Source organism: Lepidochelys kempii, chromosome 15 (assembly GCF_965140285.1).
Source record: "Lepidochelys kempii isolate rLepKem1 chromosome 15, rLepKem1.hap1, whole genome shotgun sequence".
NCBI lineage: Eukaryota > Metazoa > Chordata > Testudines > Cheloniidae > Lepidochelys > Lepidochelys kempii.
Genome location: NC_136394.1, coordinates 16,554,681 through 16,571,742, shown reverse-complemented (window position 1 = coordinate 16,571,742; position 17,062 = coordinate 16,554,681). Strand labels below are relative to the sequence as shown.

The 17,062-nt window shown below is 45.8% G+C and overlaps 1 protein-coding gene across 5 annotated transcripts in view; it reads left to right on the top strand.

Annotated features, from left to right (window-relative positions):
- The window catches only part of GNB1L (G protein subunit beta 1 like), a 57,149-nt gene that overhangs the window by 32,212 nt on the left and 7,875 nt on the right, over nt 1–17,062 (top strand). For all 5 annotated transcript variants that reach the window (XM_073312574.2, XM_073312577.1, XM_073312573.1 and 2 more), the window contains 2 exons: nt 959–1,121; nt 13,221–13,319. In XM_073312574.2, the coding sequence (XP_073168675.1) occupies nt 959–1,121; nt 13,221–13,319 (262 nt within the window). The remainder of the gene's footprint in view (nt 1–958; nt 1,122–13,220; nt 13,320–17,062) is intronic.

Below are 17,062 nucleotides of genomic sequence, written 5' to 3'. Positions count from 1 at the left end.
CGATGTGAAGATTTGATTTGTGGGAAACTGAGGTGTTCAGGATATTGATATTGGAATATGGAGCTTCATTTTCAGACTACTCCACATCAGTAGAGACTGATAGTTATTACTATCTGATAGTGGTTCAGTGACCTGTGTTGGATGAGACTGGTCTCAGTCCACTTCCTAGGGTTAAATCCATTATATCTGCGTAAAGTTTTGAATATTCATGGTCTATACCTGTGGAATGCAGAAGGTAGGGGAGGTGGAATGCATCCCCTCTATCCAGGGCCAAGATACTGTGCTGTTTTAGCTTATGAACTGGAATAACAACCACACCTTCTGTGCACCAGAAGCACAATAGGGCAACTGGCTTCACATAACTATGGAACTATTAATTCCCTCCCCTACATTGTGACTTTCTGTGTCTGAGTATGTGAGACCAGCACAAAGCCCCTGTCTGTGGCAACTAGGAGGTGTGACTTCTGTGCATCCTTTCCATCAGCAGATCCACAATTTTGGTTTTGGCCCACCACACCGTGGAAAATTTCAACCTTATGGCTCTAGTTTGTTAACCCTTGTTACTCATCATTTTACTGGTTTGTTTCTCTCCCATTAACTCTCCATGGATATACAATATTCCTAGAATCTTTTGACATAGTTTTTACCTCTTTGCATGTATTATCTTTGTCTAGTTTGCCTTATCTAGTAAATGGTGGGTTTTAGTTTTGTTTTGTTTTGCCCCTGTTTTACATAGTCCGTATAGTCATTACTATTTGCCTAGTGCGTTTGATGACACATGTAAGAAGTTTTTATTTCATTTCTGGGAGAAACTGTGTTATATGGGCTTTTTTTTTATGTTTGTGATTCTGACCTTCATAATTATATTTGAATTATTATAACTTACTTATTGTTATTATTGCAAAAACACTCATTTGTAAATGATCACAAACAGTGTATTTATTTTTTATTGTAAAAGCCAGGGTCGTAACCAAAAGATCTGCCTCTGGGATTTGGCAGAAGGAAGGAACACAGTGACCGATTCTGTTTTGACTGAGAACGTGGGATTCTGCAAATGTTCACTGCTGAGGGTGGCACAGGGACACTGGCTAATGGCCATGCCAGGAAAAGACCTAGATGAGGTAGGAAATCTGTTCCCTTCTGTTGCTTGGAGGGGGGAAACATTTAGCGTGCTTTGTTCCTTAAATTACCTGACATGGATGAAGTTGCCCCTTTTCAGACTAATCTGTAAAAGAAGAGACACAAGGAGCTCTTTGTGGCTACTAATTGGACCTTCCAGGGTTATGGCTGAACCATAAATCATGCTCTAATAACAGAGCTTCTATCCTGGTTTTATCTGACATTTAAATATTTGCAGCTGATGATCCTATATATGCGGAGTTTTGAAAATCTGTTAATACAGCTATCTGAGTAAGGGGGAACTAGTGATCGCTGGCTAACTTTAATGTTCAAATAGTTCATCATATTGAGGTACTGTTCTTTCATCTGAAATGTAAAGTAGCATTATAGTGGGACATTTGGATGGCTGAGGGATTGGTAATGCGATAAATAGTGTTTCACCCCTCAGTTAATGGTTTTACTAAGACCAAGTTGGAAATAGTTGAAAGTTATCACTAGCTGATGGATGTTTAGTGAAGTCTGTGTGCCATGATTTGACGGTCTCAATCCAGTTCCTACTGGACACACATCCGTATATCAAACCAATTACCACAACTGCCATTATTTGACAGGTTCTTAGTAGTGTCAGTAGGGAGGCCAAAGTCGGAATGGATGTGGAAGTTGAATCCCTCCTCTATAGAGGTGATCCCTTCAAAACAGGGTTGAGGAGACATTGTGCAGTAGTTTGCACTGCCACTGCCCCGGTGGACTTGTTCTGGACTTTTGTACTCTGTCTGATCTCTAGTGAAAATTAGCCAAAACCTTTTTTAAAAGTAACATTAAGTTGGGTGATACAACTTGTGTGTTGTATAGTGTCTATTTTATCAATGTTATATTGTAGAAATCTTTTTTATTCATTTTCATTTTGTTTGGCATGCAAAAGTCAGATAACCTTTTTGAGGGTGGTAAACAGATAAATATTAAAATACATCCTCATCCAGACATATGACATTAGAATACAAAAAAAAAAATGAAAAACAGGGGAAATGGCATATAACTTCCTATATAGATAATAACAAAACGTGTTGCTAAACATCACAAATAGGCATCAAGGACAATTGATTTTCTGGGTTTCAAGGCACATATATGTGAGGTAAAAATAATAAATGGTGCCCAGATAGCAAGAAAATATGGATTTTTTTTTTTATTCTTTTAAAGTCATGCACATACTTTAGTGCTTTGCTGGATTAAGGCCAGAATGCTCAGCACCTTGCAGGAGCAAGCCCTAAGCCTGTGAGCAAGGCTAATGTAAGGTTGTCCCATATTAGTTCAATAAGAACAAAGTACTACAGAGCAAAAACTTCATCTTAAATCTGAAAGGAACATATTCTGCTGCTGGGAATGGGGATGGGGGCATTGGTCCTTATATACATATATTTTCTCTCTCAATGAAGAATGAAAAAAACACCTAATCCAACAAGAGGAAAGTTTTTTACCCCCTTTCTTACAACTCATCTTTGTCTTTTTTGCATTTGTGTGCATGGGCCCTGAAAACTGATGATGATTTGCTATCTCCCAAGGTAAAAAAGTTCCACTCTGTGTATGAACCTTTACATTAGACCTGTTAAATTCACATAAGTTCCTATAATGTATAGTACCTCCAAATAGGCAGGACTATGTGAGACAGAGTGAGAACTTTTGTGGCTTATGATTAAAATGAGACTTAATAAGTGTTTATGCTTGGCTGGTGCCCAAAAAAGAGTAATTTTGTCTAAAAGCAGGTTCAGTCCATAAATAATAAGATCTGAACAGGCATTTATTTGTTCATGATTACATTTAAATCACAAATTATGAGTTACATGCACTTCTCTTGCCAATTTGCCAGAAACATGTTAAAAGCTTTATTAATGTGAAAAAGAAAAAGGGTGTGTTTCCTTGTGGCCGTCTTTAGCCACCCAGGAACAGTATTAACCTCAGGCAAAGGCAAATCTTTCTTCTATTAGGGAAAACCAATATAAACACAGAACTTCAAGTTTTAAGTTACAGTTGTCAAAATATATGAAACAGTATTTATTTCTGAAGCTTCATAGCCATTAATGCAGTCTCCTTCTCTGGAACAGTCAACCCAGCAAAGGCAGATTGTGCCTGATTGTCTTCTCCAGACAGCTCTTTTAGTCTTCTTGCTACCCTTTGTCCTTGGCAAGAAGTTTAATTCTCTTCTGAAGCATGCTATGGTGGGAGTAAAGGAAATCTTAAAAAGATGCAGCAATGCACTTAGCACGATGACATCTCTTTCTCTGAACACTGCAATTTCAGTCTCCTGCTTCCTTTGCTCTATGAGTTAAAGCACTTTCAGATTCAGGGGCAAAAGATAAGTGCAATTCTTTCTGCTATTTCTTTTCCAGCTATTGTTACATCTAACTCATTGGTTACCAGTGGTGGCAACGGAGTCTCCAGAAAAGAGCATTTTTAGTTATAGTCCGACTCCAGTTAACAAAAGCTCCCAGCTGGCCAAAATTGAGTGTGCTCTCTGCAGTTGTCCTGTTCTTGGAGATGGCTCCTCATCACTACAATCTGGAAATAGTCTCCTCTTCCATTGTTGATTGGGCTTAGAAAGCTTCCCTATGTTCTTTTTAGTACATTCTGGCTTCCCCAATACTGGAGAGCAGCTGGCTTTTGGCAAACCAGCTGACAGCCTGTGGAATTGAGGAAGATGTCCTGGCAGGCTTTGAAGTAAAGATATGGAAATCAAAGGAGACCACAGCTGCCTCTGGCTTGATTGATGGCTCCCCAAGGAGAGAGAAACTCTCATATGGCCAGTATCTCAGATGGATTTGCACAACTCACATTGACTAGAGTTGAAGTTGTATGCTTGTATCTGAAAGCAAAATGTGGCCCCAAAATATACCAGAATGACCCAGGCTGGTAACCCTTGGAGATAGCAAACATTTACATTCCTTTTTCATTCAGAAGTAGAGATTCCAGACAAGTGTTTGTTTAAATAAAATTAAATGTAACCTCAGTAATTAAACGTACATTTGTGCTGGGGGGAAATATGAATAATGTTTCTGACAATAAATATTTGTTATGTAGGAATTCGACTATCTCAGTGCAAATTGACATGGACAGTTTTGCCCATTTATTATGCCATGGGACATGCACAGAAATTAAAATTCTAAGAGCTTGATCCTCAGCCCCTAATCCAGCTGTTTTGCATGTAGCACAAAGGGGCTGGAAAGCTGCACTAAACGGACAGTCAAGGATTCTCCCCGCTGTAGGAGAATCCTCAGACAATATAGAGCTGGCTATGTTGGCTTTACACCATCCATTTCCTCTCCTCGCTTTTTCCGTATAAGGGGTGTGGACAGAGGCAAGCTATGAGGAGGGCCAGAGCACATATCCCTTGGCCAGTACAACAAACCCTATGACAGCCACAGCCAGCATAATTTTGAGCAGTCTAAAGGGTTCTGCAGAGTTACTGGGGTTTATTTCAGAGCCTCCTGGACCCAGGATCAGGGGCACTAGAAAGATTACTTTAAAACCACCATCCTCTCCACTGTGCCAGTTATGAGCATAGATCTGCTGAGGATATACCCCTAAGTGTGAAAGCTCTTGGGTTGACTGGAATTATGCAGTAAGATCTAAATAGTTTGAGAATAGATAGATCTAAATAGAACAGTTCTTATAAAGAGTTAATTAATTCTGTGCCATTAAAATCCAATCACTTGCATAGCCTTATTGAGTTAGCTTTCTGTGGTAAATATTATTACTCCTGAGGGCATTCTGCACCAAAAGATTAAAAATTCAGCACACAATATTTTAAAATTCTGCAAGTTTTCTTTGTCAATAAATAAATGCAGAGGCTTCAGCATGGCAGTGGGGAGCACAGGCCACTGGCTGCACAAAGGTGGAAGATCACCCTACACCCCCCTGGGGCATGGACTCAGCGGTGAGGCTGCACCCAACCCTGACACAGCACAAGGCCTGGGCCTGCCCCAGAAACACCCTGCGGCCCTGCCCCTCTGCACCAGGCGCACCAGGTGTGGGGCAGGCAGGCTCAACAAGACAGGATTCAAGTGTGGAGGGGCTCAGTGTGGAGGGATCCAGCTGTGGGGTGAGAGGATTCTGTGTGGGACAATCCGGGTGCAGGCAGCTCAGTGTGGAGGTCTAGGTGTGGGGGGATCTGGGTGCACAGAGGCTCACTGGGGGGCGGTTTTAGGTGGAAGGGCAATGGGACTCTGCAGGGTCTTCTAGGTGAAGGTGGTGGGGCTCAGTGGAGGGGTCCGGATATGAGGGTCTCAGCAGCTGAGTGTGGGTGCTGCGGGAGTGGGGCTTGGTCAGGTGGGGGTCTGGGTGCAGCTAGTTGGTGGTCAGTGATGTGGGGGCTCAGGGTGGTGCAGAGGGTGGGGCATCAGGGTGGGGGTTTTAGTGCAGGGAGCTCAGTGGGGGGTGGTCTGCGGGCAGGGGTGGGGGTTCGGAGGCAGGGGGCTGGGTGCAGGGGGGCTCCAGATGCAGGGGTGAGGTTCAGTGCATGGGGTTGAGGTATGGAGGGCTTGGGGGCGTTCTGGATGTACCAGGTGAGGCTTGGCAGGGGTGTCTGGGTAAGGGAGGTCCAGGTGCATGGGGGTTGTGCAGATGGGGGAGCAGCTCCCCGTACAGTGACCCCTCCCCCCACAGCTGAGGCACGATGCGGGCAGGAAGCAGGGGAAGATGCTGAGCTTTCTGCAGCTGGGGGAGGTTTCTGGGGTCAGTCTGACACAACCCCAGCCACTTCTTGCAGGGGAAAAGGAAGTCCCATCCTCTCCTGCCTCCAGCACAGCCCAGCCGGGACTAGCAGCTAATCCCAGCTCAGGGTAGGAGCCACTGGCTGGGGTGTCCCCAGTCCTATGGTGATTTACCGTTCTGCTGGCTGCTCTGAGTGCCTGAAACTATGTAGCTGCGCTGCTAGGCAGTGCTGTGTGACTGCTTTTGCAGCTTCCCTTTGCTTTCCTGTCAGAAAGTCATTTTTCTGTGGGGAAGCAAAAAAAATCTGCAAGGGGCATGAATTCTGCGCACGTGCACTGGTGCAGAATTCCCCCAGGAGTATAAATATTATGGCACAAGCATTTAACATAAATGTCCCCAAAGGTAACAAGAAATTGGAGTCTTGCTTTTAATGTTCTATGCGTTTCTTGGGTGATTGTATTTTTATTAATTTAGTTTTATCCAGAAAAGTGATTTGGCTGCTTTCAACTTTTGTGATATCACAGAAGAACAGTACTTCTGTCGATTATCAAATATACTGAAATAGGGTTGTTAATTTTCTTCTGCTTAAATTCACAGCTGTTTAAGGCTTTGCTGTGTGTGTTTATAAACTTAAAAATATTGATTGTAAAACAGATTGAAAAGAGTGCTTGGATAAGGCTTTCTTGAAATAGCCCTTTAAATGCAGATTTAAACCTTTTTTTAATAATTAAAGTTGTATTCAAATTTTAAATCCTCTGTGTTATTTACCCAAACAATACAAATAACAATAGTGTGTTAGAATCAAATAGCCCCAAATCCTGTCTCCAGACTGAGCAGCTGTGTTGAAAGAAGAAATCCTCCTCTTGTCCCAAGACTCAGAGCAGCAGTATCCTCTGCCACTGTTGTCTTCCCTTCCAGCCTCAGGGCTTCAGTCGCCTCCAGAGGATGAAGAAGGAGTGCGATATCTGTCTGAAAGCATGCCTAAGGGAGTTGGCACTCTCTCCAGCACTGGAGCAATGGTCCAACTCCGCACCGAGCACGGCAGCCTCCATGTACGATGCTCCGCCAGCACCATCCACGAGCCAGCACCTGTCCTCCTCCATGGCGCCAGTCAAGAAGCTGAAGAAGACTGAGGGGAAGATCTCCTACCTCCCGTAAGGGAAAGGAGAGGGCTGGGGGCGAGCCACAACCTGTGTCGAACACCTCAATATCCCCCTCAGGAAGTTGGGCCCCAGCTCAAGTCGAGCAGTGCAACCCATCCCTCACTTCACCTGTGACTCCAGGTAGCAGTGCAGGCCCCAGCCAGCTTCAGGTGCCGTCAACGTCCGAAGCCCTTCAAGCAGCTCAGGAGATCCTGATGCTCCCAGTGCCACCCACACCGGCTCCAGCAATACCCCACTCTCGGAGAAAACCTGCGCTTGAACCTCTCCGTGTGCCCCAGCCTCAGTGGCACCGTTCCCCATCAGGAGAGGTGTCCTGCCATCACTCGCCCACCCGAAACCGTCATGCCTCAGGACTAGAGAGGCAAGCTCAGTGGAGCTCTCTTCGGTCACCGCACTGGGGACACCAATCGAGGGACTCGAGGTGTACCTCTCCGGTAGATTGGCGCAGACCCTCTGAGGCATGAGTAACCCAGCAAGAACGTCCAGGCCGGCCCTGACTCTCTCCAAGGGCCTGGTACTGATCACAGGACCAACTGAGGATTAGAGATCACAGATCGCTGGGCCATCATTGCCTGTCTCCTAGCAGTAGGTCGCCCTATTTGGGAAGATCCTCCTGACAACCGGCCCATATTAGCTCCCAGTCCTGTTGGACGTCCCGGTACCGATCGAGTAGCGTGACGTGTGGAATGCCATGTCTCAGACGCAGATCCGCTGAGCGCCACTGGTCCCGAGATCCCGACCAAGACACCCGTATCGCTCGGACAGGTCAGCTTTGGGATGCAGAGACCAGCACCAGTTGGACAAGAGCCACCGCTCCACTCGATCCTGGTCGCCCAGTACTGACTGCTCCGTTTATACCTCTGGCATGGAGCAAGGCTCCCTGACTGCGGGACAAGCCCAGGTACCTGAGGTGCCGCCTACATCATCAGCACCAAAACCTGTCCCATGGTACCTGTGGAACCCTTAGGGGTTCACCCAGGCCTCCCGGTTGGTGTCGGGAGCCTCAGAGAGGCCAGCGGCCTCAGTATCCCATCCCCCTCTGGTGCTCGAGGCTTCAGTGGGTAAGACCCCACAGGTCCAGGAGGACCCAGGGGAGCAATCTGCTGGACCATCAATGGAAGTAGAGGTACCTGCGGCACCGGCATTAGCCTCGTCATCGCGAGACGAGGCTATCACAGGGCCCCCTCACCCAGTTCCTCAAGATAACACCAAAGTGCATGAGGAACTTTTGAAAAGGGTCACGTCCAATCTGGGGCTTCTGGCAGGGGAACTGGAAGAGCCCTCTGACTTCTTGTTTGATCTCTCTGCTCCTGCCAGGGTGGCTCTACCCCTTCATGAAGGGGTTTCCAAAATCACTAATACCCTGTGGCAGACCCCCCTCTTCCCTGGCCCCGTCTCTAAAAGGCCAAACACAAGTACTTTGTGCCAACCAAGGGGCACTTATATTCCCACCCTGCCCCCAATTCCCTCGTGGTAGAAGCTGTTAACCACAAGGAGAGGCAGGGACAACCCGGGACCACCCCTAAAAATAAAGATTCGAGGAGGCTGGATCTCTTTGAGCGTAAGATTTATTCATCTTCCACCCTTCGGCTGAGGGTGGCAAACCACCAAGCCCTCCTTGGCTGATATGACATTAATATTTGGCAAGCCATGGTCAAGTTCAAAGGGTCACTCCCTGAGGCTTCCAAGAAGGAGTTCCGAGCAATCCCCAATGAGGGCACGACTGTGGCCAGGGCGGCCCTCCAGGCAGCATGGCTTCCACTGTCTCCATGCGATGAGCCTCCTGGCTGCTCCTCTCTGGGTTGTTCTCTGAGACTCAGCAGTCAATGGAGGATCTGCCCTTTGACAGCCGGGCCCTTTTTGAGGAGCAAATGGACAGCAAGTTTCCTGGCCTCAAGGACTCCCACACCACTCTAAAGCCCTGGGTCTCTACGTCCCAGCCCCAGCGTGTAAGAGGTTCAAATTGCAATAGCCTCAAGGCCAGGGGAGCCAGCCTCGGCAGGACCAGCCCCACAAATGTGCCAAGTGCTACAAGTGCAATCCGGGCCACCCACCTCCATCCTCTGCCCCATCGGGCTCGACCTGTGCCAACCAAAGGGCTAAACAGTCATTTAGAGGGTGCGTCCAAGAGCGACCTACCAGACTATTCCTCGGATCCATCTGTCCCAGTGTTTGCCAACCACCTTTCCCCTTTCCTCCCTGCTTGGACCGCTATAACCTTGGACCAATGGGTCCTCAGCATGGTGGAGCAGGGTTGTACCCTACTGTTTGTTTCTACCCCCCTTCCCACCCACCTTTCCCATCCCTCTTCAGGGACCCCTCTCATGAGAGTCTCCTCATGCAGGAGGTAAAGGGGTTGCTACAGGTGGGTGTGGTGGAGGAAGTTGCTCTGAGTACAGGAAGAAGGGGTTTTATTCCCAGTACTTTTTAATCCCAAAGGTCAAGGGCAGTCTATGGCCCATCCTGGACCTGCGAGACTTCAACAAGTACCTAAAGTTAAAGTTCTGCACGTTTCCCTGGCTTCTATTATCCCCTCCCTGGATCCGGGAGGCGGGTATTCCACCCTTGACTTGGAGGACACATACTTCCACATAGCGATCTTTCAAGGGCACAGACTCTTCCTCCAGTTTACAACGGGGCCCCACCACTACCAGTTTGCAGTCCTCCCGTTAGGCCTGGCAACAGCACCGAGAGTGTTTACCAAGTACATGTCAGTGGTAGCAGCTTACCTCGTGCACTGACGTATCCAGATCTACCTGTACCTCAACGACTGGCTCATCAAGGGCAGCTCCAAGTCTCAAGTCCGAAGGGATGTTGTGGTGCTTCAAGCCAAGTGCCGCTCTCTGGGCCAACTGGTGAACAACAAAAAGTCGACGTTCGTGCCGGTGCAGAGGATAGAATTCATCGGTGCGGTCCTCGACTCTACCTGCGCCAGAGCGTTCCTGCCACTAGAAAGGTTCCACGCATTGACGAACCTCACCACGGAAGTCTCCGCATTCCCTTTGACCTCAGCCAGGGTCTGTCTGCGCCTGCTGGGTCACATGGCAGCGTGCACTTAGGTGGTCCATCATGCCAGGCTCCGAATGCGGCCCCTGCAACAATGGCTGGGAACGGTCTATTCCCAGTCCTGGGACCCCCTGGAAAAGATCATTATGATTCCCCAGGCTCGCTGCAACGGTGGACCGACCGCAGGACAGTCCTGGAGGGGGTTGTGTTCGACAACGCCCCTCACTCCATCGAGTTGGTGTTGTACACTTCTGACCTCGGCTGTGGGGCACATCTCGGCAACCTACAGACACAGGGGATGTGGTCCCTGGAGGAGGCGCAGTTACAAATAAACGTCAAAGAGCTCCGAGCAGTCTGGCTGGCATGCGGAGTCTTCCTGCCCCACCTATCAGGCATGAGTCCTGACTGACAACACAGCCTCGATGTTCTACATCAACAGGCAAGGGGGAGCGCGCTCGTCGGTCTCTGTCAGGAGGTGCTCTGTCTATGGGACTTCTGTATCAGCCACAAAATCCACCTGGTGTCAGGAATACGCTGACAGACCAGCTCATCAGGGACTTCTCCTCTCACCATGAGTGGTCGCTCTATACAGAGGTAGCCTGCATGATCTTCCAAAGGTGGGGAACTCCCTGTGGACCTGTTCACTACTAGACAACAGGAAATGCCACCGGTTCTGCTCTCGGCAAGGTCTGTGCAAGGGCTCCCTCTCCAATGCCTTCCTCCTGTCGTGGTCAGGGAACCTGATGTATGCATTGCCGCCAATTCCACTCATTGGCAGCGTCCTGGCAAAGATCAAGCAAGACAAAGCGCAGGGTGTCACGGTTGACCCGGCATGGCCTCGGCAATACTGGTTTGGCATGCTCATGATCTTGTCAGCAGCCCACCCTGGCCCCTGCCCAACTGCCAGAACCTGCTGTCACAGGACCACGGTTGGCTCCCACACCTCAACCTCCACCTCTCGGCCTGGATGTTGTATGGCTGAACCTGGAGGAACGGACCTGTTTGGAAGGAGTCCAGCAGGTCTTCCTAGAGAATAGGAAGCCCTCAACCAGACTGACTTATGTGGCCAAGTGGACAAGGCTTTCCTGCTGGGCATCCGAGTGTGGCATCTCTCCCTCGCATTCTTCCATACAGGCTGTCCTGGACTACCTGCTCCATTTGAGGAACAGGGCCTGGCACACTCTTCTATTAGAGTGCATCTCATGGCCATCTCCATTTTTCACATGTCAATCCAAGGACAGATGGTGTTTTCCCATGACATGATGGTCAGATTCTTGAAGGGGCTCAAGAGACTCTTCCTGCAGGTGCGGGCTCCTGTCCCACAGTGGGATCTTAACTTGGTCCTCTCTAGGCTCACTGTCCCGCCCTTTGAGCCACTGGGTTCCTGCTGTTTTTCCCACCTGTCATGGAAGGTTGTGTTCCTGGTGGTGGTGGTGATGTCGGCGAGACGGGTCTCTGAAATTAAAGTCTTGACCTCAGAACTGCTGTATACCATCTTCTACAAAGACAAGATTCAGCTGCAGCCCAACCCAGCCTTCCTACCAAAGATGGTATCCACCTTCCATATGAACCAGGACATCTTCCTCCTGGTGTTCTGTCCCAAACCACACAAGACCAGTGAAGAGAGGCGTCTTCACATGCTGAACATCCAAAGGGCCCTGGATTTTTATTTAGAACGTACCAAGCCTTTCCATAAATCATCTCAGCTCTTCATCGCTACAGCAGATAGGATGAAGGGCCTTCCGGTGTCCTCGCAGAGGATTTCTATTTGGATCACCTCATGCATAAGGACCTGTTGAGACCTGGCAGGGGTTCCGCCGCCACTGATTGTCAGAGTTCACTCAACGAGAACATAGGCGCCTTTGGCTTCTTTCCTGGCGCACACCCCTATCCAGGACATCTGTAGAGCCGCAACATGGTCCTCTGTCCACACGTTCACGGCGCATTATGCCATCACTCAGCAGGCCAGAGATGACATTGGGTTCGGCAGAGTAGTGTTCTAATTGACACGTCCATGAACTCCTACCCACCTCCAGGGGTACTGCTTTGGAGTCACATAATATGAAATGGACATGAGCAAGCACTCGAAGAAAAGACAGTTACCTTTTCTTTAACTGGTGTTCTTTGAGATGTGTTGCTCATGTCCATTCCATGCAGGCGCCACTCCAGAGGGTGCCAGAGCTGGTCCCCTATGAATATGCTAAGGGAAAAACTTCCAGCACAGGTGCGTGTGATGAGCACACACACCTAATATGGAATGGACGTAAGCAACAGATCTCGAAGTACACCACTTACAGAAAAGGTAACTGGCTTTTCCTATTGCCCCAACATGCATCCCAGGCCATATTGCACAGCTAGACTCCCCAAATTTTACAGCACTGCCTTTCCCACAGCACTGCAGCGGAACTGCACTAGTTCCATTGCAGATAGCGTCTTCTGTACCCATGCAGGAAGGGCTAAGATTTGCCCCATAATGACCTTGCCACACTAGGAAAAGTCAGACCCCTAATTCACTACCATCATTGCGAGCAATGGTGGATGCTGTTGTGTAGACAAAGGACAAATATTTAACGCAGTGGTGTTCGACCCTATTCAAAATAGGGTCAAGCTATACGGTCATAAAAGTTCCTGTGTCCTGTCAGTGCTACGGCTTGCACCGGTGGAGAATTATGGATCTGAATTTTGCCAGTGTAGACTCAGCCAGAGGAAAAAACTATGTGAAATCAGTATGATGATGTACCCCGATACATGACCGTCATGTAGCCATAATGTAAGGGATGAGGATGAGATAATACAAGCATCCACTAGTGAATGTAACAGACACGTTTAACAACAGAAATATAGGAAGAGGAAACAAGGGGAGAAAAGGGAAGATTTTTAAAAATAAAATCAGCCTGCATTAACATCCAGTTGTATTGGAGATGATTGCAAAATAGGGAGGAAATAGCAGAAAGTGGAAGAGGAAGTTCTGTTATATCCCAACAACTTTGTTTCATTCTCTTATAAAACAATGTGTCTGTCTAGATAATGATTCTACAGCTATCAGGCTTCCAAAAGCAACTTAGGTCCTGCTTAGATTTAAGACTCCTTCCCAAATTCCCCCTAGAGAGTGTATTTTAAAAAATCAAAGAGCTTACACCCAGCCTTAATCACTTTATAAGGGTCATGTTTGTACAGCAAAATTGTGACCTGGAGCCTGACCAAATAAACTTGCTTCCCTAATGTCAGGTTCAGGTTTTGGAGCTGCCATCCAAGACGTCAGTCTGTACCTTGAAGCCAGAGGCGGATGCCAAACCAGGCATGGCCATGTGTCTGAAGCTATGGCAGGTAAGGTAACCAGGCCTGCCAATTCTGAAATGTTTTCCCTGTGCTTCATTTTATATGGAGCACATAAATCATTCTTCACTCAGGTTTTGATTTATTGTCAAACAATCAAGTAATAAAGGGAGCGGGGAGGGGGAGGCAGATACTTGTGAACATCCCTAGTGAAACTTTCTGAGTTAGCCAAGCCTTAATGGAAGGTACGTGACTTGCAAATGCTTACTGGAGGCTTTGCAACCTTAGAATAGAAGCAAGATTTTTGCCTCAATCAAGAAGAAAATGAGCGTAGTAGATGCCAGGCTTTTGATATGGTCTCTCATTATAAAAAAGGGTGATGAGAAGTGATTTGGGTGTTTAAAAAATAGGTTGCACGTATCCAGTAAGAAAATAGGTTATTGAACATTTTTTATTCTAGACATGGCATATGGACAAAGTGTTTATGCCTTGTATTTACGTTGGATGAAAAATAGAAATAAAACAATTATTTTTAAAAGTCTTTGTAATTATAAGGTAGGTATCGTACCCCAGCTGAGGAAAAGAAAGTTTAAGTGATTTGCCCCAAGTCTCACAATGTAGTGGCGGCTGCAGTGGGAATAGAAATCCGGATTCACAGTTCCCTACTCTAACCACTTAGACCACATTCCCTCCCAGTGTTTGTTAGTGCTACATCACTGGAAATTATTTACAAATTATCAAATGCTTGCAACCAGATCCTACCATTGCTCCACACTCAAAATTCCCATTGACTTGCATGGAAGAAGACGCCTTATGAAGCAGATGTGGGAATGGGGCTTTAGTGAGCTAGGGCCCCATCCTGCTTCCCTTGAAATCAAAAAGGAGTTTTGCTACGGACTTCAGCCAAATGAATATGGGCCCGTAGATCTAACCCTAAGGATTCATGTACAATCAGAAATAAATTAAAATGGTACTACTGCATTTTTATTAAGCCAAGTAACATTTAAAAGGTCTAATAAATGCTCAGCTCAGCGTTTGAGAGAGTGTAGGTTTAATTCATTAATGTTTGTAGAACTATTGGAAGTCCTGGGGTGTAAGGTACTCTAATTCTTATCATTATTATTTTTTATAGTGAAAATACTTCTCCTTCAGTTTCGCGCTTTCATTAGAAGCGTCCTGATGGGTTATCTCATTGTGAACCTCTACAGTAAAACCATAGACTAAATGAACACCATTCCATGTGTCCTATCCTCCTGCATGCTAGTTCAAAAATGTTCTGTGAATCAGTGAAATAATACTCCTACTGGGAACAGCTTTACTTAGACACTGAGCTGTAGAGTGGGAGGAAATTGAGGCTTAGGTTAGACTTGTGGTTTAAGAGACATTGGCTTCTCCCTAAGCAATTAAAGAGCAGGCATCAGCATATTTTGCCATGTCAAGGGCAGAATAAAAATTAAGATATCATTTTACTAAATCTCTATTTATAAATATTGATCCATGATTGAGACCAGTATTTTTTCCCTCACAAAGGAGCATATTCATAAATGCAAATGATACACAGTGATTGTCTGTTGCGCTTCACACCTTCCAGACATTACTAATTGGGTGTGGTAGGATTTGCAAGAGTGAGGATGTCCTCCCTTAAATTTGTTTTTTGCACTCCTTGGGAAAGGCACCATCTTGTATAATGGGACAAACAAAAAAAAACTGAACAAGAATAATACATGTAGAAACTGGAAATGCAGAGTTATTGCTTTATATAAACTATAGCAATTATTCCTGCCGAGTTGACAGCGGATCACCTTTTCTTCCTTCCTTGACAATTATCCAAATGCAAAAACAACAAAATGTTCTGCTTAAGAGGAAAAATATAACTTACTTATTAAAAAAAAAGTTTCCCCTAAAACCAGAAGATGAAAGCTGAAGATTTTTTCTTTAATGAGGCCCATTACTGAAGCAAATAGGTTATTGTGATTTATTGCTTTGTAAGTAAGGGATCAAACCTAGAAATCCAGCTGATTTCAATAACTATATAATAACTTTGCACATATACAAGCATGTGTACTTGTTCAAATATGAAACTTCATGTAATTTGTATTACCCTGTACAAACATTCTCCTCTTCATGCAAAACTTTATTTATTTTTAAATGAGACCAGTTTTGGCTATAGTCAGTTCATAGTGGTTATTTTCACTCAGAAAACCAAAAAGTTGGAGCCAAATTTTCCTCAAATGCTCAGCACCCAGCAGTTCCTAGTATTCTCAGTGGGAACTGCAGGGTGATGAGCACCTGTAAATATTTGCCCATTAAATTATGAAAAAGACAAAAGGACCTGACAAGCTGGCCCATAGATATCTTGCTTTATTGACTAGCGAAAGTTATCTACATCTTGGAGATAATTGCTCTTGAAGAGTCATGTGCTGGTGGTCATTCATTGTATGAGCTGCTCATAGAGGACAGTTCCAACCAGAGAACGAGCCAAGCCTGGCCTTTGCAGAAGAAAGAGGACTCTGTCATTTAAAGGATGTGGCATCCACAGGATCCCAGCCTTCATTTGGAACCAAGGTCAGCTAAGGAGATCACACACACATGCCTGGGCACTGCCCCTTCATAAGATAGGTGCAGGGGATTTTGCTTTGTTTTCTTGTTTTTACAGGCCACTTTCAGTCCAGTTCTGTGGTTTTGCCAGCCCTGATATTTACTTCAGGATTCCTTCCCACACTGAGCGCTTACTTAAATTGAAAGAACATATATCTTGGGGCTATGAAGAAAGGATCAGGGCTCTAACTGCTAGCATTCATGAAAGGCCACTTTCTTTCCCTTCGCTTATCAAGGAGAGCTCTTATTAGCAGGACCACCCATTATTTGTTAGTTTAGCTACTCCTAAAATGAATGGTTTAATAACTAGTGTGAGAGTAGTCTGGAAAATTAAGAGAGACGGTGAAGATTTGGCCAGTACAGATTTGTGTCCTGCTAGTGAGTCTCTGGTGATTCGAGAGAGCGCCCATATAGTGACACAGAACAGTAGGTGATAATTCATTCTCTGGAAACTTCTTAGAATTTTATTTTAAAATCAAACACCAAACACAGTAGGCACATAGGATCAACAGAGAGGTGTTTGAAAATAATAAAATAAGCTAGCATAGGCATTACTGGGACAAGACATCCCTATACATGCTGGTGTTAAACTTGGGCCTATTCTGGTAGCTTTTCTCCTATTAAAGACATAGTTGGCATTTACACACGCTTGTTTTTCAGTTGCTTTTCATTAGGGATTTGCATCCTAGCTCACATGACCAGTTACTGATTACAGGGTCATTAGCCTTTTGGCTAGTGCAATGATGAATATTTTCCTTAAGTGTGACATGTAATCCAGTAACGTTCCCTTCTTTGAGTTATTTCAGAGGCTTAAATAAATTAGGTGTCTGCCCAGGGTGCCATGCCCTTTGGCTTGTGACATCATTAATCAAAATATCTCTCAATTGGTTACAGTGGGATTCAGACCTCTGTTAACTCTTTGGTAACTAACAAAGAGGTTTTCAAATAGAGGTTTAGCTGTTGGGTCTTAACAGTGCAATGCATTTGGAGAAATTATCTGTATGCAGGACTCATGGGTGTTTTCACCTTGGCAAAATGGAAGTGGAATCTAATTAGTGGGGTAAATGGACAAAAGTAATCCAAGAGATTATGTGAGATTGGAAAGTGGTATAAAAACCCACTTCTGTGAGAAAATGGAGCATGCATCTTGGTAAAATATTGAAAATGTAAGTTTGGTATTGTATCTTAAATTCTTA